A 25,059-nucleotide genomic window follows, 5' to 3' on the forward strand; every position below is an offset into this window, starting at 1 on the left:
CTCATAAGAAAAAAATCCCATTAAAAAATAGGAGACTGATTATTAGCAAATAATTCATAACAGCGAGAGATATAAAGCAGGCTGCAGAAAGATCTCCCAGAGGAATTCCATTAGCTGAAATTTTAAAATTAGGCTGAACAACATATAAGAACACATACTTCAGGGATACAACCTGCTCATCTAGGGAATGGAAAGATGCCTGTTCAAGTATCTTACTTTCCCAGTTTAGTTGGATTTATTTTCTTCTTTGTGTGATACCAGATTAGAAAGTCTGAAATGAGAAAAGTACTGAGAAGAAAGCCAAGCAGTAGGACCACCTGCATTACTTCAAAGAACAGAGAATAGCCCGAGTTAAACAAATAGCTCATTCCAGCATGTTTACATGTTGATTGCTAAACAGAAAGAGTAAGGAAAGAACAGCCTTTTTTATTGCAGTTACATACTAAAAATTCCTGTTCCTATTTAAAAAAAAAAGCTAGAAAACTGTCTAATACCATACAAAAGCACCTCCTGGCCGCAATTCTTAGAGGCCTATTAGCTTCTCTCCAAGAAGCCCAACATAACAAGATTTAAATAGTTAAGGTGGACTATTGAAAATGTAGCTACTAACAAAATTTCCACTAATCTTATACATATTGCCGCAGTAGCTTTATGGCTAATAAAGTGCAACCATTAGTGATCAGTCCTTAGGGGAATGGTTTTGACGCTTGTTTGCATTCTCGCCTCCTGGGGTGGGGGTCCACAAGGCTGGAGCATCCAGTTATGGCCTCAGTTATTTTAACTCTTTTCTACCTGTAGCATTCTTTTAAACATTTTACGTATCAGGTAACACAAGAAAGATGCAAAGGCAAGTTGAAGACATATTCTATACTGTTACTTTCTACAGTAGTGTTGAAATACAACTCTGCTGCTTCAAGTGCTAGCTACTCTTACCACATTTTTCAGAAACAAATCAGTGAAATACCTTGCTGTTGATCCAAGCACAAACACTCACAGTGTTCTAACCTACAAGGTCTCACACCGCTCCTGTGGTAGCACATTGGGCAAAAACTCCACGGTAAACTCTGTACTTACAAAGCACATTTCTCCACTCTGAAAACTCCAAGCCCAAAGGAAGGGGCAGCGGGGTAGGGAGGAAGTAATGAGCTTTTGTACTTGTCTCTAAAAAGTTCATCTGTTTCTGATACACCTGTTCCCTTTCAATCTGAAGCTTTTTCTTATAGTCCTCTCAGTGCTCATTTTTAGTACTAGAGTTACCTACAAATATTATATCCTTGTTTTATTACATCCAGATACTGTTCAGGAATGAATGAAATCTTACCATAAAGCAGATTAATACAATAAATTATACTATGAACTTCACTATAACATCAGAGTAGCCTTAAATAAATGACTCCCAGTAAATTTCACCAAAATAAACACATTTGGGTTTTCAACTGCAGTGGCATGATACTGCTGGATTATTTTTTCCCCATATGCCTCAGTTTTTTCTCCAGACAATGCTGCTCTCAAGAGGCTTTATTTCATGTTTCTTCAATGCTACACCCTCAAATTATTTGTCACAAAACATCTGCTTTGAGTAAACTAATATTTATAGAAAAAAGATAAAATCCTGTTCACTGCATTTGCACAAGTAAGCTAAAAACAACACGACAATGAAGTATCAGGTATTTATGACAAACTCTGGAACAAATTCAGAGATGCTGTGACCTATGGTGTCTGTTACATGTAGTGAAATACATATAATTCAGGATGAAAAAGACTGGCTGATGTTAAGAAACAAAAAGACAGACTATTCCACCCTCCAAAAAAAACCCAACCAACAATACAAACACACACAACCAAACCAAGCCTGGAGGGCTGTTTTATTTCATGATCGTAAAACAGTCTGCAATTCAGTTTTCTGGGAAAGCCTGGAAAACTCTGCATTGCACTGCTGCCTCTATTTATCATGGCCATGGACACAAATGTATCTAAAGACTGCCTTAGGAGAGGACGAAGGAAGTTTATCTCGGCATTTGAGACCACCATGCAGTAAGTGCAGAGAGTAGAAGAATACAGGAGAAAGTAACAAAGCCCCGCCTATCACTCAAATACAAAACTTGTCAGTGTTTGACCTTCAATTGTTTTGAGTTTTTTCTTTTTTATCTGCAAGCTAATTTTCCGTTTCATTTTTCTACATCCATGCTGCAGTTCCTGAGTACAGTAAATCTCTTCTTTTGGAATACATAATCTCTTTTAATATCCTGTGCTCTTATCACACTGTGGTCCTCCCCTATAATATATTGTCCATAAATTTTCCAAATGATATAAACTTTAACAGCTATAGATGTGATTGAAATACAATGTCAACTATTTTGCTCCCACAAAAATATTTTATGGAGGTTCACATTCGTCCTTTACACGTAAGTAACATCTGGATCATGCAAATTTAAGAAAGGCAAGAAAATTATTTTAGTCTCAAACTCCAAGTCATAAAAGACACGAAACAAAAGATGATCCTTTTTTTCTGGTTTCCTCTGATTTATGATATACAGTTACTTGACCATGATGCATAAGCATTTTAAGTAAAATACATATAATTAAAATGCTCAAACTCAAAAACGCGATGTGTCATTGTGACAGCTGATAAATGTATCAGTCATAAACTTATCATGTGTGCATGGCATGCAGATCACATAGCACAAATGAAAACTAAAATTAAATGCAGTTTTGTTGAGGAACCTAAAGTGTTACATAATACTGTTTAAAAAATGGACAGTAATCCTCAATTCTCCATGATAAAATGCAGTTCTTTCTAAAACGATCCCCCTCACGCACTGAAATACTTAATTTTTGCTACGTTTTTCAGCTTCTTCCTGGGATAATTCCACCAAACACAAACACTTGTATTTGATGAACTAAAACTCTGCCTTGGGTCAATTCCAGCTAAGCTTATACCTACTAAAGCAGTATGATGTCTTTGGAATCTTGCAATTTATTTTTCCTGCCCCCAGCTTCCAGGTACATAGTATTCCATTTTTGCACAACCCCCCAGGCTATACTCTATATAATGTAGGCAAACTATCACAATTTGTCACAGAACCTCAAATACATGGATTTTGCTGCAAGTTGCACTTTCAAGGAGGGAGTGCCTAAGGGGATACAGCTCACACAAGATGTTTCTGCACCTGTAGGTCCAATACCCTCCTAAATTGAGTTAGTGAACCTACACTGTTGAACAATGTTTTACTAGTTAACTTTACACAACAAAAATGCCTACCTGAAGCTCTTCACTGATACCAAATTTACTATTTACAAATACCACCACAATAAACCATTATCTTGTAGTTTAGAATGTATCAAACCATGTTAAAAGAAGATCAAAGAACTTCTGCTCAGAATTACATTACAGAAGATCCAAAAATCAAGCCTAGGGATTGGACTTGTAGCAACAGTTACACAAGTTATTGGTCTCCAAATATCAAGACTCTTCATATTTTTGAGACACGCTTAATGATATAATAAAGATCACAAGTCAAAGTTTAAGAGCTCAGATGAAAACTCCATACCTCACTAATTTTACTTCCTATACCATTTGTTTAATTTTAAATCTTATTTTATACTACAGCAACTGGCACAAATCATCACCAAAAACCAGGAAACTACATTCTCATTAAAAATTACTCTCTTATTCACCTTCTCATACCTTCAAAAATCCTACGTGTTTAATGTGATTTTTTTTCTGACAGCCCCTGGCTGGCATTTTCCTTTTTTCCCTTTTTTTTTTTTTCTTTAGAAAGAAAACATGCTAGTGAGACATATAGCAGCTACGTGACGAACAAATTTTCTCTTGTTATTTCTCACCAAATAACACAGATTACTAACTTCATTTCAGTAACCAGCAATACTTCATGTTAAAAAACTATGTGCCTATGCCTTAAAAAAAAAATAAAATTAAAAAGGGTGGGGGCAGGGAATGAAGGTTTTTGAGAATAATCAAACCTGTAAAATTAGCCAGTCACAAATAAGTATCGTAACAACAGCAAAAATTCACAAAGTTAGGATTCTAGCTGTTATACTTTTACCCACTCAGATTTAGCGATTGTCTAATAAGAAAATGTTACTTCATTAACAGTACTCTAAAATAAGCATTTATTCTGGTTATATAGTGATACAACCACAGCATCTAAGAGCTGTTCCTCGGAAATCATCACACTAATGGTAGTAAAACTGAGATCAGACTTGCATCCAAAGAATTTCCTATTAATATTTAAATCAACAAAGAAGAGGAGGAAAAAAAATACAAATCACTAAAGCGCGTGCATGCACATTCAAAACTCTTCAGACACTATGATTATAGCTGCTATTGAAATTACACTGCAGCCCTGGAAAAGCTCATTGCAAATTGCCTGTCAGTCAGAGGCATATTCTGTTTTCGTGACTTTCATATCATAAATGGATTTACTTTAACACCACTGGAAGACTCAATGCTGAGTTCAAAGAATGGCTGGTGAAAATAGTTCCATATACCAACCTTTAGTAAGACCAGAACCTAAATAAGAACCATACTGTAGTATATTGAATGAATTCAGATTAGAACTGGTAAGTTGATGTCACATGTCACTACAAGTTACTAGCGTAGAATAGAAATAGCTCCTTCTTTTCCCTCAAGAAATACTGAGATGTATTACTACATTTTACTACTAGGAATTAGGATTTGACCAGGCTTGTGATATGGAACATGACTCTCTGTCTATTAAAACTAAGTTGCCACGATCAGAAACACTATTAATCTAAGCTTGACAAAATAGATTTTTTTTTTCCCCATTCCACACCATTATTCCTACATCTCACCCGAAATTGTTATATAGTCTGAAATGACCATTATTTCTAGTAAGAAAGTCCAGCCATTAAAAGATTTTGCACAATATGCAACTACTTTCCTTTACACTTGTAATAGATAATACTTTGGGTTTTCTATTTTGCTATGAAAGTGATACTTGAGAGACATTTATATGGCTACACCTTGCAGCCAGCCCTTAAAGCAGATCTGAACAGATCAGAGGAATACCCAAAAGCTCTGAACAGTATCTACAACAGTTTTCCTACGCCTACAAGCACCAAGTAGCCAGAGGTAGCATCATGAAAAACTGACATTAAACTGAACACTGTATTCATGTCTAAATGCTGCCTACACGGCAACTTAAATTCCGAAGTTTTTAAAATAAATCACATTTATGTGGTTTGATGACTTTTCAAAGAAACTATTTGAAACTATTCAGAGCTGTGGAACAAAGGCAATAGACCTAAAGGAGACAAATTAGAGAATACAGAGCAAGTAAACTTGTCCAAGGTACAAAGAAGAGGAATTTATCGCCTACACTTCAACTCTGCATACATGAGGAGATTTTTATACACATAATCATCCAGTAAGTCTTATTTTGTTATGCAGACTTCTGAAGCAAGGCATTTAATCAAGACTTAATTTCTAAAACGTAAATTTGGAGAAAAGTGGTCCAGGTCAAACCATCTAATGCCAGTGAAACCAAACAAGTTGTTCAAAACAAGTAAGGAGAGCAAGATTAGAATGCTTGCTTCTCCTTCACATTAAGAAATAAAGTAGGAAATAGAGTTATAAGGGATAACCTTTAACTTTAAAAGTGATAAGAAGGCAGTCAAACTCTGGAAATCACATTTCACATTGTCAATACATTGCAGTACAAGATCAATGACTATCAAGTTAATTTCACATTCACTCTTGTACCATAAATCATAAAGAACTTGGTATCAATACAATGATCCAGTCTACAGCCTTCATTTGAATTAAACTGAACTCTTTTAATACTTAATGTTTTCTCTGGGAATGGTAGGACTTTTTTTGGTTTATAGGGTTTGGTTTGTTGTTTTGTGGTGGTGTTTGTTTTTTTTTATTTCCAGTAAAAATAAAAATCTGATTTCCAAGACTTGACAGTGTTTCCTTCAGTTCACATTCACTTCACTCGGATATACCAGCACACTGCTTAGCGCTGTAGGTTCTATTGTAATAAACATTACTTTATGAAAAAGTATGCATACTTTTAGGAGATTCTTTTAAAAATAGGTTTGTATATACTTTTTAAAAAAACGGACATGTTTGCATGATAAGATTCATATAGCAGACTGTAATGATAAAAACCCTTGATCTGTGAGATATTTTTGTGTTTAGTGCCACATAATTCAGATAATTCAGTTCATAATTTTTAATTGAATGCCATAAGCTACAACTATGCTCCCAGAGTTGGGGAGTTGGATGTTACTGGTGTTTGTAAACTACTGGCAACAGCTCATTTTCCAGTGGGAAATTCTTAATAGGAAAGTAGAGCTAACATGTTGGCATATGGCACCAAGCACCAAAAGGTCAGTTGATCGGTAGCAAATACTTCATAACACTGACTTTCTGTCATGAAAGTCATTCAGATATTCTATTTCCCTGTTATTGATTTCATCAAATTACTGAAACAAGTAGTACAGTCTCCTTAAAGCTTACCTGTATTTCCAGAGCTGAAAGTTAAAATGCTGTACGTAGAGCTTGCCCTTTGCCATCTAGTAGCAGATGTCAAGAGTTTTTGTACTGGCTGCCAGCCACATGAATCAGCAACTTGGAGAATTGCTTTTTCTTTTATTACTGAATAGTAACTGTGATACCTGCTGGCGCTCCCACCCTCATCCTCCCAACCTCAAAGCAAGACCACAGCTGACAGAGATCTTTCACCAGCTTAGCACACCAGAACCAAACACAGAAAGAACTAGATAATACATATGAACAAACTCCTCTTCCATAAAATTGGTCTTGAATGCTTTAATCCAAAGTCCTAAATTGGCAAACTGTATTCACAAAAAAAAATTGACAGAAGAGCCCCTTGCAGATCAAGGTACTGATTACCTTGAAATTCAAGAGCAGAAACTCCATCTCCATTTCTGCTCCTGGGGACTAGGTACAAGAAGCAGGAAGAGGGGAAGGAAAGAGAGAACTTGGGTCTCCATGACAATCAATTTAATTCATGTTAAAATCCTAAAATAATACTTGTAATGAAGGGGTAAATCATTCTTACGTGTGTGTATGTGTGCATGTACCACAGATATCTGATAAAGTAAAAACGTGCAGAGAAGAAACTCCCACAGCACCCAAACATTAGCACTGCTTTTGCAAATTCCCCAGAAAATGCAGCCCACATGCCATCAAACTGCACATACATTTTCCCTGCATAGTCAGTTCTCACCCTCCCCCTTCTTGTTTATTGTGTCGTACATAAACATGGAGTCCTTTGCCTTTGCTCCCAGCACCCTTCCCTACCTGAAATATAAGCTGCATTGATGGAGCAAGCAAATTTCTCAAAATTTGCTGCTGGAAATCTTTTCATGACAAAATATCCAAGCTGACTCAAAAACGTCATGTCCCTAGAAGTTTGAAACCTTAATAAGGAAAGTGAAACATTTAGGAAGATAAATGGACAGATGAAAAAACACTTGCATCCAGAAGAACTCAAGCTGACATTTAAAGACTTAAGTAAGTGTGAGAACTAGAGTCACATTTACTAAGTTCCGTGACCTGCTGCTGAGATCTGAATTCATCTCCACACCACTAGAGTCTAGGAACACCCCTAAAGGGAGGTGATGTTACTTTTGACAGACAAGAGACGCTACCCACGTGGAAAAGGGAGATGTGGTATCTTTTATATTAACAAAATGTTTTATATTTCTTCCCTGCATCCACAGAAAAGCCTTCTCATACATAAAACAAGAAAGAAATTTAAGAATTGCTTAAAGCAAGCCAAAATAGCAATTGTCCATAGCCAACTGGATTCAGTCAATTCCGGGCTGGGCAGACAGATGTAATACTTGTCATACTGCACATACAAGTTCTGTGTCATGTTCTGACATTCAGTCCTTTTACAACTGTGACCATATCATCTTTTTGACTCTGTCAGAGTCAATTTGGGCAAAAATTTATTTTTCGCAATCCATGACACTTAATTAACTACTTAGCTTTCATTTTCTCTTCAATGTTCCAGAAACAATCTATCTGTGAAACTATGCCTGAAAGCACCTGAAAATTAATTCATTAAACAAACACATTATAAACCAAAACTGTCAAGACTTATGCAGCTCACAGATAACAAGTATGTCACGTAAGGCTATGAAATACGCTAGGGGGAGGAGTTTACAGACAAAAAAGGCTGCATACAGTATTAAAGGCATGTAACTTCACATTATCATGTTTTTCAACTACTTTATCAGGCAGAAGAGTCAGTACGTGTATGTCTATAAAGGTCTCTGCATTTGGGTGTCCTTCATAGAAAAAAAGACCCCAGAGAGCTTCTACTATATTCATAAAAGTGTAGGCAAAGAACTATAACAACTTTGCTTTATACTGTTATACTTTTGACGAGGACTCTGTATTCACTCTACCCATTAAGGTATCTGCTGAACCTTGGAAAACAGTAATTTTTTTAAAAAACATAATTCCCAGCAGCAAAAACAGTGGTTCAGAATGGCACAGGAGGTCTTACAGTTGCTAGTCATTTTTTAATTACTCTCTTCATTGAACAACGGAGAACAACAGACTCATAAATACAGAGCAATGCCAACTGTTTTAAAGCCATTGGTAAACTTTTAAAAACATTGAGTCTTAACATTAAAATTCAGAGCTGATGGTAATTTTTAATTTATCAACTAAATCAAATTTTATGTGTATGACACAAGGGCAGTTATGATTTGGGGCAGGCGTTACTCAAGAGGATCCAGCAACTGCTGCCTGCCTACCTTCTAGTCTCCCAGTCCTACCCACCACCATTCCATTCTCACCCCACCGCTACTTTACAGGTCCAGCAAAAGGACTCAGCAACTAGACAGAGAGCAACACCCCAATGGCACAACATGAAACTGTCTACCGCTTCTGATAGAATTACAGAGGGCTGCTATGGAAGGAGTCACTGCTCTGAGAGCAGCCCATTGCTCACTTTCACCTTTCAGGTGAATACTTAATCTGTAAGCCACGTGGTTCTCTTTCCCACTTTACAGCTTGCTCATACATAGCTATATATTTCAAAAATTACATCCTTCATTTTTCTTTTTTCTCCCTCTTCCTGAATTTCCTCTCTTCAGCTTTTCTTCTCCTTAGTTCCATCTCCTTCTGTGCAACGTTTGCTGTAAATGCCTATTGCATCATTATCTACTGTTTTCACCCATATCCCTGCTCTTTTCAGTGCACAAAATGTCAAATGTCACCAAAAAAGCCCTAATACTAAACCATTCCCACTGTCAGTTAGCCCAGTATGATCTTTCTTGCATTATTCTTGGTTTACACATTTTTAGAGATTTGTGGACATCAAAACAATGCTTTAATCTAATTTTGGTTTTATGCAAATTCCACGTTAATTAAATTATTCTGGGTTATTTCTAAGATTCTTCACTCTTTCTTTTTTTATTAGCCCATTCTCTCTCAGATAATACAATATGTCTTTATTACTTATTTTGACCTTTTGTCACTCTTACTTTATTATCATTTTAATATTGCCATTAACCATTCCATAACCTTTCCAGTTGCCTAGTATACTATATACATTGCTCACAACAGCCACCAGTGATTGCTTATTGCACTTCTGTATTCATTCTGTCTTCACAACAAAGGCATTTATAGTCATTTTGAACTAATGGTTTCTCTTCAGACATTTATTTCACCTCTGTCCTTTCCAGCCATGACTTTATCCCACTGAGTGTCTGACACAAAATGTGGTACCAAAAATATAACAGTTTATATTCATTTCAATTAATCACATTTACAAAACACTACTCACATTTAGGATGACGGGGGGGGGAAGTCTACATTAACTAGTCTCTTTGCATGTTCAGTGCAGGAGCATTATTTGCATGAAGCCATATTATACTCTTAGTTACAATGTAAATCCAACACAATTTGTATGTCTAAAATGGGTTCACAGGTAGGTTAACAACAACTTTAATACACTAGAGCTGGACCCTAGAGATCGGTCCAGCCTTCACTTTGTCCAGAGTGGCAGACTTGCTAGGATAAAAGGGATTCTGTCTCCTGCTAAGAACTAAGTTCAGGAAATTTATCAGTGTAACTCTTCAGACACCCTTTATGCTATTCTTCTGTTTTTCTACATAAACCTTTTCAACTACTCCACATTGTTAAAAGCATTTGAATGAGAAGCAATTATGTCAGCTATGGTAAGGATTCTGATGTTCCTTGGTAGGAAGCAGAGACCACCTACCATCTTCTTGTCATCTGGCATACCTAAGATGAAAAGGTTTGCGTCATTTATATGTACTAAGAAGCAGTTGGTTACTTCCCACCCCCAACTCCAATATTTTACTCCCCTATCACTTTCTTCTATATTATTAATAACAGATAGTGAAGAAGGTGTTGTTCTTGCATAATTTTCAAATACTGTTAATACTCAATGCAATTTTTTACCAGCATGCAGAATCACATTTCAATGGAAAACAGTGAGCATGAACACACATCCCTAAGGTGCTTCTCTCAAATGCAGAATCACATACTTGAGATTTTCTAAAGGATAACATTGACTTTCAAACACACACATATTTCTAAGGCTTTTAAAATTCTATCCACACATTATGGTTTTATGCAGTAAAACAGAAATGTACATCCTGTGTGTGGTCATACCTGTCACTTGACATTGCACCTTGCGTGTAACACTTTAGAAGCCCTCCAAATTCAAAGGAAACTTGCCAGAACAAGTAATTCCTACGCATGTGAGCACTAAGGAAGCCTGGCTTCATACAGATTTTTATCTGGTGCTCATGTGACTTTAGGCTTAGGGATGCAGAGCTTTATCTAAATTATTTTCCTGATTTGGACTTTTATAATGGTTGCCCTCCATGTAGATACTGCAATGGTTAATAACTACATCTTGAGTGGGGCTACTCAACGGAAGACTAAGTCCTTCTTAAATGAAATGTAGGAATTAAGGAATTAATGTACATTTGAGACCTATGCTGCCTGGTGCCCTCCAGTCAAATGTGGTTGAAATCAGAGTGACAGTCTTCAAAAGTTATTAAGGATGGATGAAAAATAACAGAATTTATATCAGGATCACTAGAACCTATTTCCTTAATAGATCAAGTTAAACATGGCAGGTTTTGATTCTAATATTGTAACTGTGTAAATGGCCATTTTTTTATCAATTATACTTTATCATCATATTTAGTAATACAGCATATCAGTACACACATATGTTCCAGAGATGTGCACCAACACCACAGCTGAAGAACATCCTTTCACTGACAACGCATCTTACAGGATCTTTCAACCTTTGACAGAAGATCACCAAATCAACTCAAGAATGCTTGTATCCTAAAAGAATAGCTGAGGCATAAGGCAATACAAATGACATTCTTCCAGAATACCCAACTTTGAGAACACACACAGTTAATTCTGCACAATCCATAGAAGAAGACCTCTGCCCTGTTCCCATCCTACAGGGACTTCAGGAGCCTACAGGCGTGGCACTCAACTACATCCAGCAAAGTCCTCCCATACAATTGGTAGAATTTCACTGCACATAACAAGAGGAAACAACCGGACCAAAGCATTCACTGGCAAGACACACAGACAGGAAGATTGGCCTGTTCTTCCTGTAATGGTGAAGGAGGGAAATTTAACAGTGAAAAGATAAGTTGAATGGAACGCTATCACTCACGGTTCTATTTTATTTCCCCTCCCTCTTTTTTTTTTTAATAAAAACATTTTTATTTAAAAAAAAAAAGAACAGAAATTATAAGCAGACCGTTTCTTGTCCATTTCCTAGGTCTTTTCTGGATGAGTACCTTTTGCTGAATTTGAACAGACAAATAAAAGAAAAAGAACTCGTAAAGTTTTTATTCAAAATCTCTGTTTTACAGAAGATTGCAAAAGAAAGATTTGAATCTGTGTATTTAGATCATTTTTTCTAAACAAGGCATAACCAAATAGAAAATAAACAGTGCACTAGTTACTAAATGAACTTGATTTCTAAATAAAACACATTGCAAGTGTCCATGCCAAAACTTGTTTACATTTGGTCACAGCACTGCCTTTAACTCAACTAGTAAACTAGGTTAAACAAACCTACATCACATTTGACCAGTGTTTGTAAATACCTCTAACATGCACCAGTTAAAATGCATATGGTTTTAAAAAGTTCACTTCCAAACATGTCAGAAACAATTAAATATACATTTCATATTTAACATAAAATACGATGGCAGACATAATTCTGCAAACTTTTGTACACCAGTCATTGCAAGAGTCCATGGGCATACCTTCAGTTCAGATACTTCCTTGCCCCACTGTTGAATTACGTTCATTTTTAAAAGGACATAAACACAGATTATATACTTAATACAGATTATAGACTTAAAAACAAATTGTATTACACTTTTATACCTTCTCTATGGAGACCTACCATTCTTCAGATTAAAACACAACTCCCAGCCTGTTTTCTTGACTCAGTCCTCAAAGTCACCACATTTCAACCTACACAACACAAATTGCGGACCTTTCCTTTGTGTCTCTATTAATAGTGGTTTAATCAAGTAAGTTAGCTCTATGAGTTAAATGCTGCCCTCCACCTTCTAAACCAAGACATTGCACTAGTGCAGTCACACGCAACAACTGAAATTTTCAAGATGTAGTATGCCACATATCTATTACCTTTCCTAAAATCTTAAAAACACCAACACTCAGCATTTGCTTTGTATTTCCAAAATGTTCTCCATTGTCTCAGTTTCTGCTTACATTTTATTTATCAATACCTTAAAATAAAATCACAAACTCTTCAGGAACTCAGAACGCTACAGTGCTCCTCATGCTACAGCATGAGACAGACAATGCACAGCCTTCTCTTAAAACACTATGTAAATTAAAGGTATGACAGTACTGACATTCATTAAACAGTTTGTTCCAAGATTTGGGAACTGTCGTCTGCCCATCCAATCCCATTCTCTGTGCTTTAAAGCCAATACCTCTGTTTAGTCACATGTGTACTTTGGAGATACCTCCAGTTAGTTCCTGAATAAAGAGTAATCATGCAGGAGCCCAGTGGTCCTGGCAAATCAGTCACATAGCACAGGGAAATTTTCCACCTAGGCTGCACATTCATTTTGTGCACTACTTTACTACCACTACCTGTCCTTCATCCACATAGTACTTTTCTACCAGTCTTATTAACGTTCACCCCTCTGGATGTTTTCGTTGTAAGAGGATGTTCTAATCTGAAAACCACTTACTTCTGAATACACGCTGCTGAATTACAGTGCCATCAGGAGAAGCACAGCTCAGCTTCTCCTCTAAAAATTTCTTCAGGCTAAAACACTTCTGCATAAATGTGCTACAGTTCAAAAATTTATTACCAGGTTTCAGAGTAAAATTAAATTACTGTCATGGATATGTTCATATGTTTATTAATAAAGTGTCACAAAAATATTAGTGAAAGTTAAACAGGTAACACAAGGATATCACAGAACATAAACGCTCAAGTTCCAGTAGCAATGTTTGCTTTGCCAGGTTACACATCCCATAAGTTTGATGGAATGCATTGCACATTATGTATCAAACTACATGTCCAGGAAGAAAATTAACTTCTGAAGTTCTGGTTGGAATTATAATTTTGCATTAATTGAAAAAGCAAGAATCCTGTTTGTTTAAACTTCTAGTAAATTTTTTACACAGAGGTTCCTGAAGTCAGAATTTTGAACAGATGATAGGCACAAACATCACTGAACCAAGCTCTGCAGTATGAAGGAAGGAGTCAGTCACAGGGAAGGTAGAAGTTAGCCCAAGCTCTCTCCCTCCCACAGAAGCCAAAGGGTCCTGCCTCTCCTCTGGAACATGATAGTTGTTGTGGCATCTTTATTCCCTACTGTCACATGGGAAAGAACCTCCAAGTCTTCCAGATGGAAAGCAGCAGGAACAGCTCCAAAAGCAGTTTAAATCCAGGCTGCTTTCTGCAGATTTCAATCTTGATTCTTCACTTGCCCTCACACCTGAAACCTCTCTCCCCACAGGCTTTGAGTGTTTACTGTCATTCTACCCAGAGTTCTCATCTTCAGTTCAGCTGCCATTACTTCCTCAGCCTTCTTTTTTGTGCCCTACTCACCCTCAGAAAATGTGTTTGCCTTTTTTTTCTAAAAAACAAAAACAAAACAAAACAAAAAAAAACAACCTATAAGAAAACACTCAAATCCAAAAAGCACTCATGCTACTGAATCTTAGACAAATAAAATCTCCCCTTCAGGCAGAAGCTTAAGATTTTTCACTGTCATGGAAAAGGCCTTGAAAACATTCCAATTGTAGACAAACATGTCTCCCATTACAAGTGTTTCTGGACAACAACCTAGTATAGGACCCAACTTCTCATTTTTACGAGCTGTGGAGAAGTAAGCCACACTATGCTGTTATCTTCTCTTTCCAAGAAATCTCAACTCCTCCAGAACCCCTTTAGCTTCTACTTGTCAAGGCCCTGGGTGGTAAAAGGAACGCAAAATACAATGTTGCTTGTGAACTGTTTCTGGACTGAAACACTTGATCAGTTACATAGATTCTGCACCTACACTCCTACTTCATTCCCATTCTTGGATCTTTACTGCCATCCTAGTAGAGGTTTTCCACATGCTCATCCCCACCCCGTTAAAGAGGCTACTATGGTGATGAACACGACATGGTAACTTACAAGATTGCTCAATACCAAGACAGAGGACAAAAGCACTTGATGAGAGGAAGCAGGGCTTGTTCAGTTTTGTAGAAGAAAAATGCTAAGGAGCAACCTAAATGCAGACTGCAACAACTTGAAAGGGACTTAGCACAGCCAGACTGTACTCAGTAGCGGCAGATGGTGTAAGAAAACAGCCACAAACTGTCTTGAGAGATTCAGATTAGGTATGAGGCAGAATTCTGTCCACTAGAAGCCTGTGCAGCACTGAAACGGGCTGCCTAGAGAGACTGTGGTATCTCTATCCTCAGAGGTTTCCTAGACTCTGCCATCCAAAGCGGTAGGGTTGACCTGATAAAATGTTAACAAAAGTTCTGCACTGAGCAGTAAGACTGGGTGGCACTTTTATGATTTCTCTGATAATCTGCATCTCTGAACCTGAGAAACATATCAGTATCAAACTTTAAAAAAGACTCCAAGTGAAAGTACATTCTGATTTATACCATCCTGCAGTCTGATCCATAACCAATACTAGCGTTATCTACTTCTTCCATCAGTCATAATTTTTGGGCAATGTCAGAATTTGAAATGAGTTAATTCACCACATTATTTTTTTTTGTCAACATCAATGAAGTCTAAGTAGGCACTAATTAAAGGATTGTTGGTCAAAATCTACCTACAATGTTCTAAGATGAACAATTGACAAATGATACAGAACCCGTAATTCCTAACATTCCCTAGCTTTTCTGTACAGAAAGCACTGCATGTGAATGCTGACATCCAATTTAGAAACTAAGCTCCAGCTGCCGTAAACAATAACTGTCCTGTAGACTTAAAAGATTCACTTTGTGTTTAGGTTTTATTTTGTTTAAAAACAAGAACATAAACAGCACAATCAATTTTTTTTTCCCTGGAGTCTAACTAAAATCAATTGTCAGCCCCTTGAGGAAGGATGGTGTTGACTGCCCCTACTTGTCTAATGCAACAGCATGCAAACCACATAGCAGCACAGCACTCATCCATACATACATGTGCTAACAGACAACTAGCAATCATTCTGTGTGTCTTAATTACCCTTTGGGGCCTCTGAAAACCCAACAGCTGGAAATAAAGTTCTAGTCTGAGAGACATCGAGGAATACGAGGGCAAACTAACACACAGATGCAAGGACCAAATGTCACAGAGTAGAACTCACAGATTTCATCACCATATTATGAATAAGATAGTATCTACACACAGTCCAAAGAGCCCTTAACCCCAGCCTATTCTTCATAGAGCCCAACCACTGATTAAAAGCAGAACACAAGCATGAAGCATGCATTTCACCATAACACCTTCCGCTCCAAACCGAATCAAATCAAAGAAAAACAGAAATATCAGCAGCTTGTTACGTTCCGGAGCTGGACGGCATATCTAAAAGGAACCACAGCAGCTGCGTAAAACGACGTGGCAAGCCTAACCATGCAGGAGCCAAAAGGTGCCGGCCATTAGCCCAAGATCCCCCCCACCCTTGCCCGGGGTGCCGAATGCGGCTGGCAGGCACAGCCAGCGGCACAGCCCGCCTGAAGGAACAGCGCCACCTGCCGAGCCGCCCGCCACGCTCCCGGACATGCGGGGAGGCCGGGGCCGCTGGGACGTTTCATTCGGGGCGAGTCGTGACAGCCGTGCCCCGCCGGCTGCACCCTTTCGCCGTTGAATACTGCTCCTGACACCAGGAGGGCCGTATCAGAAGCGCAAAGTACTAGCCCCCTTTAGCCTCCCCCTAAGGTTTTTAACCCTCCCCCGAGGCAGCCCGTGGCCTCCTGGCAAGGGCGGACACGCAGCGGACTCCCACCGCCGCCCGGCCGGGCGGTGAGGGGAAGGGTGAGGCGGGTCAGCCGCCCCGCTATACTCCTCTCCCTCCTTCAAACACCCACCTCCCGGACGGGCGCCGGGGCGTCTGGCTGAACCCACCGCCGGCGCCTTCGTCCCTGGGGAAACCTGCCTCCCGTGTCACGGCGGCCGCCAGGGTTGGCAAAGGGCCCTGAACCCCGACGGGATGGCGCTGAGGGAGGAGGGGGAAGGCGCGTAACGGGCTTAACGGTCAGCCCTGCGCGGGGCGGCCGCTGCAACGGCCGCTGCTCGCGCAGCCGTTTGGGCGTTAACGGCCCACAGGCTCTGACAGGAAGGGAGGAAGCGAAGGAGCTCCCAGGTGTCCCCCGGCCCTCCCGGCTGCTCCTCACCTGCCCCCGTCCGCAGCCCCGCCGGCGCGGCAGGGAAGGGAAAGCGCGGGGCCCGGCCGGCAGGGCAGCAACCCCCGCACCTCCCGACTCGCCCCGGTCACCCTCCGAGGAGCGCAGGCTGCTTCTCCCCGCCGCTGCTTCCTCCCGTTTTGGAAAGGCTGACAAGGACTTCTCTCACTCTGGAGAAGTTAAACTCTACGAAATTAGGAAATTAATTAACAGCATCCTCACGCTGTTTTCACAAACAACTGTGAAAGACTGGGGGGGGGGAGCAACACGAGGGTCTCCTGCCTATAAACTTCTGCGTTCTCAGTCTTGCTATTTCAGCGCTGTTTCAGGGCAATTATATGCCTACTTTCCAATACCTTTTAAAAAAAGAACAATTCTAAATTGTAGAAAAATACTATTTACAGTATTCTATCATTTCACACTGAATACTTTCAGAAATCTGGAAAAAAAAAAAAGAATATATATGCAGAATAAATTACCTACCAAAACTATTTAGACCATAAAAAAAATAATGCAGAACCACAGCAAAGCTATCAGGCGAAAACGTTTATGACCATTTTTAACTGGAGACTGTAGTTACTCTTCTTGTGGTCTTGATGCTATAAAAACAGTCCTAAAACCGAGTGTGGTGTGCCCCTGTGATAAATAATGTTGCATTTCACAACAGTTGCTGTATTTACTTTGTTCTATTCTGGTTTATGCAAATAAATTCAGCACAAAAGAAAATGAATAAAATTATAAATAAGCCTGTCTTTACAAAGGGAGAAATATCTCATGGTGATCAGGCCATTTGAGAGAACTTCTCACAAACGGCCTGCGTTTACACTGACAGGGCTGACAGAAAGAAAATTCTGCCCATGAATTTTGTCGTTTGTAAGCTTTGAAAGTTAAAAAGAAAAATTGGAAGCTGAAGTATCTGCAATTCCAACTCTAAATAAGATCTTTATTTAACTCTTGGAATAAAAGCCAAAACTTGCTGCTTTTTTTTTTTTTAATTTGAAACCACAGAAAACCGATACCCAACCTTCAGCAACCTATTACCAGTGAGTAAAATGACTGATGAGGCTAATGAAATATGGAGGGGTTTTCCATATTTTTTCTTTATAAAAACTGGTACAAGGACACTGCACATATTGTACATTTAGCTTTTTGTTGTTGTTCCATTTTTTTTTAAATAGAAATCTCAGAATTTGAAGTAACACAGTAAAAAGGCTAGTTTCAAAAAGAAAGGGGGGAAAAAAGGTATTGTGCCTCCGTTAATGATGATCATGGAATAGAAATTAGCGCACTTTTTGCTTTATGTCAAGTTAAAAAGCTGTTTTTAAAATGTACCAAAACACAGTACTGTTACAATCATACTGATTTTTTTCAAATGAATGCAATACAGACTACAATTACCAAAACAACACATATAAAGAATATCACAGTGCTCCACATTTTAAAGAGGCAATTCTTTCTGGTAACGATTCATAACAAGAGACAGGCATAAATATAATTCTGAAGTAATACGCATTATCTCAATTTTTTTTCAAAACATTTCCCTCATTTGTTTAGTCAACTCCACCTAATTTTTTTTATTTAAACTTCCATTTTAAATGCATGCTTAATGCAAGCAGCTGAAGACAGTGCACAGATGAAACAAAAGTCAAAGCCAGCTAAAGCGCACCAAAAGTACATTCTACCCTTGACTACCCGCATACTGCTTCTGAAGACACCCACGAAACTTTCATATTATATTCAGAAAGCAGTACTAAACAACGATGTCATCAGTTTAACAATATTCACATAATTAAAACAGTCATCTGGCATATCTCATAGCTTTATATTGCTAAAAGTAATACCTATCAGAAAGGGTACACTACAAGTTTTTGGGGGTTTTTTGTCATGTTCAGATTTCATGTAAAAGCAGCTCCCAGAGATAAACCACCACTGTTCAAGGCACTGAGTGTGAATGAAGAGATTTTCATTTCTCCAAAGCAAAATCACTCACTTTACAGTAATAAAAATAAATTCAAATAGTTTTATTCTAATAGGAAGAAACCAAAAAGTCTAAAAAATGAGAAATAGAATGTGTTTAATTACAGAAAATTGGAGGTGAAGGGAAAAACTTAGTAAAACTACAGTAGAAGCATTTTTATTTTTTAACACTCTCACTTTAATTATTTAGAAAAAAGGAGAATAAAATGAAATAAATGTACTTTAAGTACACCCCAAAAACAAGTACCTTAGTGAAAAAAAAGAAGAGTATATTAACAAAAAAATTACTTTCTCAATCAGCCATTCAGTGTAAGACGAAACAAAGTCTATGATTCACAAAAGCAGAATCCCAAGTGGTTTGTTTGACTTTCAATCGCCAAAATAGTCTACTTGCATTTCAGACCTGATACACAAGACGTGAAAGGCAGGGAGACAGTTGGAAATACAAAAACTTGTAAGGAGACAGAGCTCAGGCAAAACATAGATAAATCTTGGTTTTAACAGAACGCATTGTTTTAAGTAGTACTAAGGAAATTCCACTGCTAACGAATAGGAAAAAGAAAGTGTATAATAGTATAACATGCCTGTTTTCATTTTGGAAAAAGTACTAAACTTTTGATTTTACAAAGACATCTTTCAGTTTCAATCTTTTGTCTCATGCCAATTGTTTGATATTATTTGTTTTACTTTGAAACTCATTTTCACAACCACCTGGAGATTTTGGTAATACTCCCCACTTCAAATACAGTATCAGAAGTTGACAAGCTAAGTTTGCTGTCTCAGAGAAAAAACGAATACAGACCAAGGTGTCAGTTGGTACCAAAAGAAAACTGAAATTAGGTTGTTTCATAAATTTTTGTATTTGTTGGCCAGTTTCAAGTTTTTTGGACAACTCAGCTGTCCTAAGATTCTGCAGTGGTGTGAAATTCGGACACACATGTAAGGAAGAGAAACTCTCTGTGTGCCCAGCTGAGGGGAAGGCTGAAGCGCGACACCAGAAAACCCACCGGCATTCGGGACCTACTGCAAAAAAAAAAAAACCTTCAATCACAGGACGCAATTAACCGCAAGACACAAAGCTGCAGGAAAACAAACCTCATTATTTCCACCCCTCATGGAAGTACTTACTAATCTTGAAAATGTCTTTCATATAAACAGATAAACCTTCCGTTCACAGTGGCCTGAATAACTGATTCTTGAATGCAGCTTATTTGAATGCACCTTAATCACAGGCAAAAATCGAACTCCGCACAAGTTCTCCTCTACCTTCACACAGTCACAAGGGATATCCAAACGCTTATTCAGTCAGCCTTCTTCAGTTACTGTGTCCACGATATCCCACAAAAAAAGGCCAAAAAGTTTTTACAGTGCCACACATTAGCCAACTATTTAAATCAGAACAAATGCAGCCTGGGAGACTGCCACTGTCTAAGCACTGGTAGGCAGTAATACAGTCTAATGTGACAAACTGCTTTCAGGCTTTTGAAATATAAGAAAGGAGGTATTTTCCTCATTTTCGCTTGGATTCTAACCCAATTTTCGTTGATGGAAAAACTATTAATCTATCACACATGCTCTAGCCTTCCTAGCTCAACACAAACTATTACAGAAGCAGAGAATGTTATCCTGCTGTCCTCTAATACTTACAAACCAGCTTCCATTACTGAGATGATCAGCTTGTTTTGCCCAAATGATCACGAGAGAAACCACTAAGAAAAAGCAAAGTTATTCACACCAGATTTTCAAAGCTCTTCAGTGTACAGTCAGCAGCTGAAGTCTATGCCCAAAAGTTTAAGGTACTGAGCACAGCCAGCTCTCAAAGAAGTCAGATGGTTCTGAAGAAACTCAAGGATCTAGAAAACTGTCATGATCAAACACAGTATCTTTATTTCCCAACCAGTCTTTTAAAGTTTTGCCCACAATTAACTAACTTCGGTCACGTACAGAACAGTTGGGGTTGGGTTTTTTGTTTGTTTTGGGTTTGTTTGGGTTTTTTTTGTTTTTTTTTTTTTACAGTTATCTATTACATGACAATAATAAATGCCAGAGCATTCTTTTCTTTAGCTACAAGCAAAACGAGATAACCATGATTTCTCTTTTACTTTTGTATTGACTACATTAAAAAAAAAGTGCCTAAAAATTTCAAGTCCATAAATACGAGTAATAAACATGTAAAGATCAAGTCACAAGTTGGGCGACTGCTGAACGATGTACTGTGATTATGTCACAAATTTTTTTTTTTTTTCAAACTTCCCAAAGAACATGGAGCTAGAGTCAAATTAGAAACATCTTTCTTATTAAAAAAAATTATGCTGAAACCAATACAACTACTCGCATGAATATGCAGAGGGGGATTTAGACTGTACTCTTTTTGTCCTGTATGAATTATCCATCACATTTCTATTGTATATTATTAAAGTGACTTGCTTTTTTATCCTCCCAACCCCCACATCTGTGCTGCTGTAATTTACGTGAATTGCAGTTAATGATCACTTGCGTTATGCTTAATCAGCATATCAATAATATACTCTGCACAGACTAAGTAGCTCTTCTTTCTTTCCCCTTTAATGAAACCTATAGAAATGGAACTGGTATTTGACTGATTGGCATTACAAAAAGGTTGCCTAGGCAGGTGCTGGAGATGGTAGTACAGGATACAGGCCTTGTGGCTGCTGCCAATCATGCTCAAGCATCAGCAAAGCCCACTATTATATTTTTAATTCCGTTGCCTTGCTATCTGGAGGGGCCAATGCTTTGTACTTAAGGGATTTTAATGAGCTTGACCAGATCGGTGTTACTGACGCCAAGACTGTGGCTGTGTGGGATGGTTCAAGGAGAGATCACATTCTTGCAGGGTGATATTATTAACCATGGTCTAAAACACTGCCATTAGTGTGTTCTTATACAAGACACAGAAATCTTTGAATACAAATGAGCTATAAATCTTAACGTGAATATTCAGGAATTTCTAGAAAGCTATTATTATATATGCCCAAGTCAAGACAGACTTAAGTGAATAAAGAACCACCACTGAATGCTGAAAATGACAACCAATCAATTTCGGTCGTTTTGCCAGAAATCAGTCAATACCATCTATCGATAAGATAAAATTATTAACCTAGTAAGAGGTTTATTAAACACTTTGGCTAAATTATTTTTTAAAATTCTGTAAGTCACCAGCCTCAGTATACTGACATTTATGGCTTCAGATGAGAACACTGCTGCATGCTGGAGAAGAACTGGCACAACACCAATATTCTCATTTGTGAATCACAGCCTCAAGTGTAGCTCTATTAGCTTTACCTTGTAAATCACCACTATGCTATTAGCAATCTTTCAATGTGATGTGACATCTTTATTATAATGTTTTTCCACTAAAGTTTAAGTTCATATTTTAGTTAGCTCAGAGACAGATGCAGCCATATTTACCAGGTTTAATTAATTGACTATAAATAAAGGGCTGTAAAAAGAAGGCATCTCTTTCACATGATGTTCAAGTTGACAGCATTTTACAGCAAAATACCAATTCAGATAGGATAGATGTTACTATTTCTATACTTTATATCCATGTTTCAATACGTAAGCCTCAGCTCTCTTACAAAAACACTCACAGTACATGATCTACATTACTGTGCGATTTTTGACTAAAAATTTCATTAACTTGTAAGAACATCAGTACAATTCCATGATTTACTTTGGCTTTGATATCCGTGGATAGTACATTAAATAGGAACAGCACACACAGACACACACAAACAAGTTGTGCTGGATTTACCTGATAAAAACTTGCAGAAGCAAATAAAACATCTTTGAGGAATCTAGGGGCCCTTTTTGGTGGGGTAATGTAGCACATCTGTTTTTCTTATAGCCCCCAAGATACCCTGTATCTCTCCCTACCAACTGCTTTAGGCATCCAAGGGAAGAGAGGCACAGCTGCAGGGAGTAGAGCAGTAGATCTGCACAGCTGCAAGGAGATGAACAGAGCAGAAGAGTAAAGGAGAGGAGGACAGGGCAGCTGGGAAGAGAAACAAGAAGGAAAAAAAAAGGCTTAAGAAAAAAAAAAAATGCAAGTGGAGGCAAAAAAAAATAAAATGATGAGCTAGAAATTGCTGGAGAGTTCCCTCTTGGACATCCTGTTTATAGAGGTTTCTTATTGGGAAAAGTCAGCAGGAACAGCCACTAGAAAGAAACATGAACCCTCTTCCCACTTCTTCCCCATGAGAATGGAACAATTTGTTCAGAGACATAGACAGAGATCCACATATAAACTCAAAAAATAAACCAAGCCTTAATCCTCAAATACTGCTAAACACCTGCATAACACTTAATATCAAAAAGGCACTCCTTAAATATTAACAACTGAATCCCATAAGGCAGAGATGCAAAAGTACTCCTACCATTAATCTCTGCAGAAAGTGATAAAGGGGAAGTAACAGGTTGCCCAATGCTGCAGAAGAATCAAAAAGAGGATGTTCATGATCCTACAAACAAACCAATGAGCAAATACCCTGCCAACACCAAGATTTCAAAATGCAGTTGGTTTGGGAAAAGGACAATGGTTGGACTCTTAGCTAGCCACTCCTCGCCCTTACCAAGACTAGAGACAATGATTTAGAAGTGGCAGTACTCTCTGGCAGAGGTTTACTCTTAGGGTGAAAGACACAGGCAGACTGAGCTACATGAAAGCTTCTAGGAGTTGTCATCCTAAAGGTAGAAAACCAAAATATGACTGCCACAGAGGAAGGAAACAAAGCACCATGACGGCCGGCACAAGTGACAGGACCGCAATAGAGGAGCTACAGGTCTCCAAGTGCCTTTTTTCAGCAAAGACTTGATGGCCAGCCTTCTCTGCGGGCGAGGGAAGCTCCAGACGCCACAGCTTCAGCCTGCCAAGTGTTGCGTTTTGTTTTGTTTGGAAGACACAATGAAGGAATACAAGAGTCTCCTTGCATACTTGTGCTATGCAATGTAGAAAGATTGTTCCTGCACACACACACATATGCATTCCGCAGACACAAGAAGCTGGAGAGTGACCAGATATCAGCACCACTGGATGGCTATGTGCTGATATTAAGTCATCAAAAATTTTAAAAAGAGACATGTGGCATATACTATTAAAAATTATGGAGTTAACAAGTTCAAAAACCCAGGTGCTCTAAGACTGCACTTTTCCTTCTCCAAATAGTACTCCTAGTTTCATTAGATCTGGATACAAGGTAAATAAAATAAACCCAAAAGCTCAACAACATTATTTAGATAGTTCTTTAATAACATTTTAACTTATAAGTAACCGTACTTGAAGAATTCATCACAAAAGTTATCAAATAAGTACTTACATCACCCGCTTATGTCCACACATTTCCCATCTTCCGCTATTTCCATCTGAACAAATTACCAAGCAATACCACGAAACAGTCCCATGATATCTTTTTGAAATACACACTGCGATAGAAGGAGGAACAAGTACCTAAAGACAATCTTTTTTTGCTCAATGCACATCTTGCTTTCGTTTTATCCAATAAGAGTGAGCTCTTCCTAGGGATTACATGCAGTGTGATGTATGTTCTAAAGAGAAGGCACCTTATCTGTATAAGCCATATATGGCAAGTTTAGAACAGACTATTTTTGAAGCTCCAAAGAACCAGCGGTATTGCACAGTGTCCTCTGAAGAGGAAACAATGGTTAAATAGCACATCAGTCTGTAGCAGCACTTTTCCATTTCACAGTCTAGTGCACTCACCCCATGTGATGGGTAGGAGATCCATCCCAGCTCCCCTTGAATTGTTTTTGAATCCAGCAGATTAACTACAAAAGAAGACAAAATGAAGAGGAATGAGTTTCGTTTGCCTCCGTCCAGTTAACCTCAGTTACCCGTACCAAGAGACATGTTTATTTGGGGACCTTGTGAGCAGTTGATTTGTTCAGGTGGCCTGGCAGTTAGCTACAAAGAAGAAAAAAGACAGACAAATGAAAAGGATCGTCTTGTTTATCTTAAAACATGGTATGAACAGCAGACGGGGGAACTTTTCAAAACAAAAAAAGTGACAAAAAACAAACAATGGATCGCCCGGCCAAATTAATTACAGCAGGGGGTGGGAACAGAGCGCTTCTATCAGCTGCACAAACTACAGCATTTTTCCCCTTGGATGCCTGAA

General features: G+C 38.3%; 1 protein-coding gene across 3 annotated transcripts in view; it reads right to left on the reverse strand.

Annotated features, from left to right (window-relative positions):
- EPHA3 (EPH receptor A3) overlaps positions 1 to 25,059 on the reverse strand; it is a 231,365-nt gene that overhangs the window by 188,156 nt on the left and 18,150 nt on the right. For 2 of the 3 annotated variants that reach the window (XM_054185699.1, XM_054185695.1), the window contains exon 2: positions 24,645 to 24,709. In XM_054185699.1, coding sequence (XP_054041674.1) covers positions 24,645 to 24,709 — 65 coding nt within the window. Of the gene's footprint in view, positions 1 to 16,612; positions 16,699 to 24,644; positions 24,710 to 25,059 lie in introns of those variants that run through there. The other variant, XM_054185708.1, reaches the window with a different exon arrangement.

This window comes from Rissa tridactyla, chromosome 1, assembly GCF_028500815.1.
Source record: "Rissa tridactyla isolate bRisTri1 chromosome 1, bRisTri1.patW.cur.20221130, whole genome shotgun sequence".
In the NCBI taxonomy this organism is placed as follows: Eukaryota; Metazoa; Chordata; class Aves; order Charadriiformes; family Laridae; genus Rissa; species Rissa tridactyla.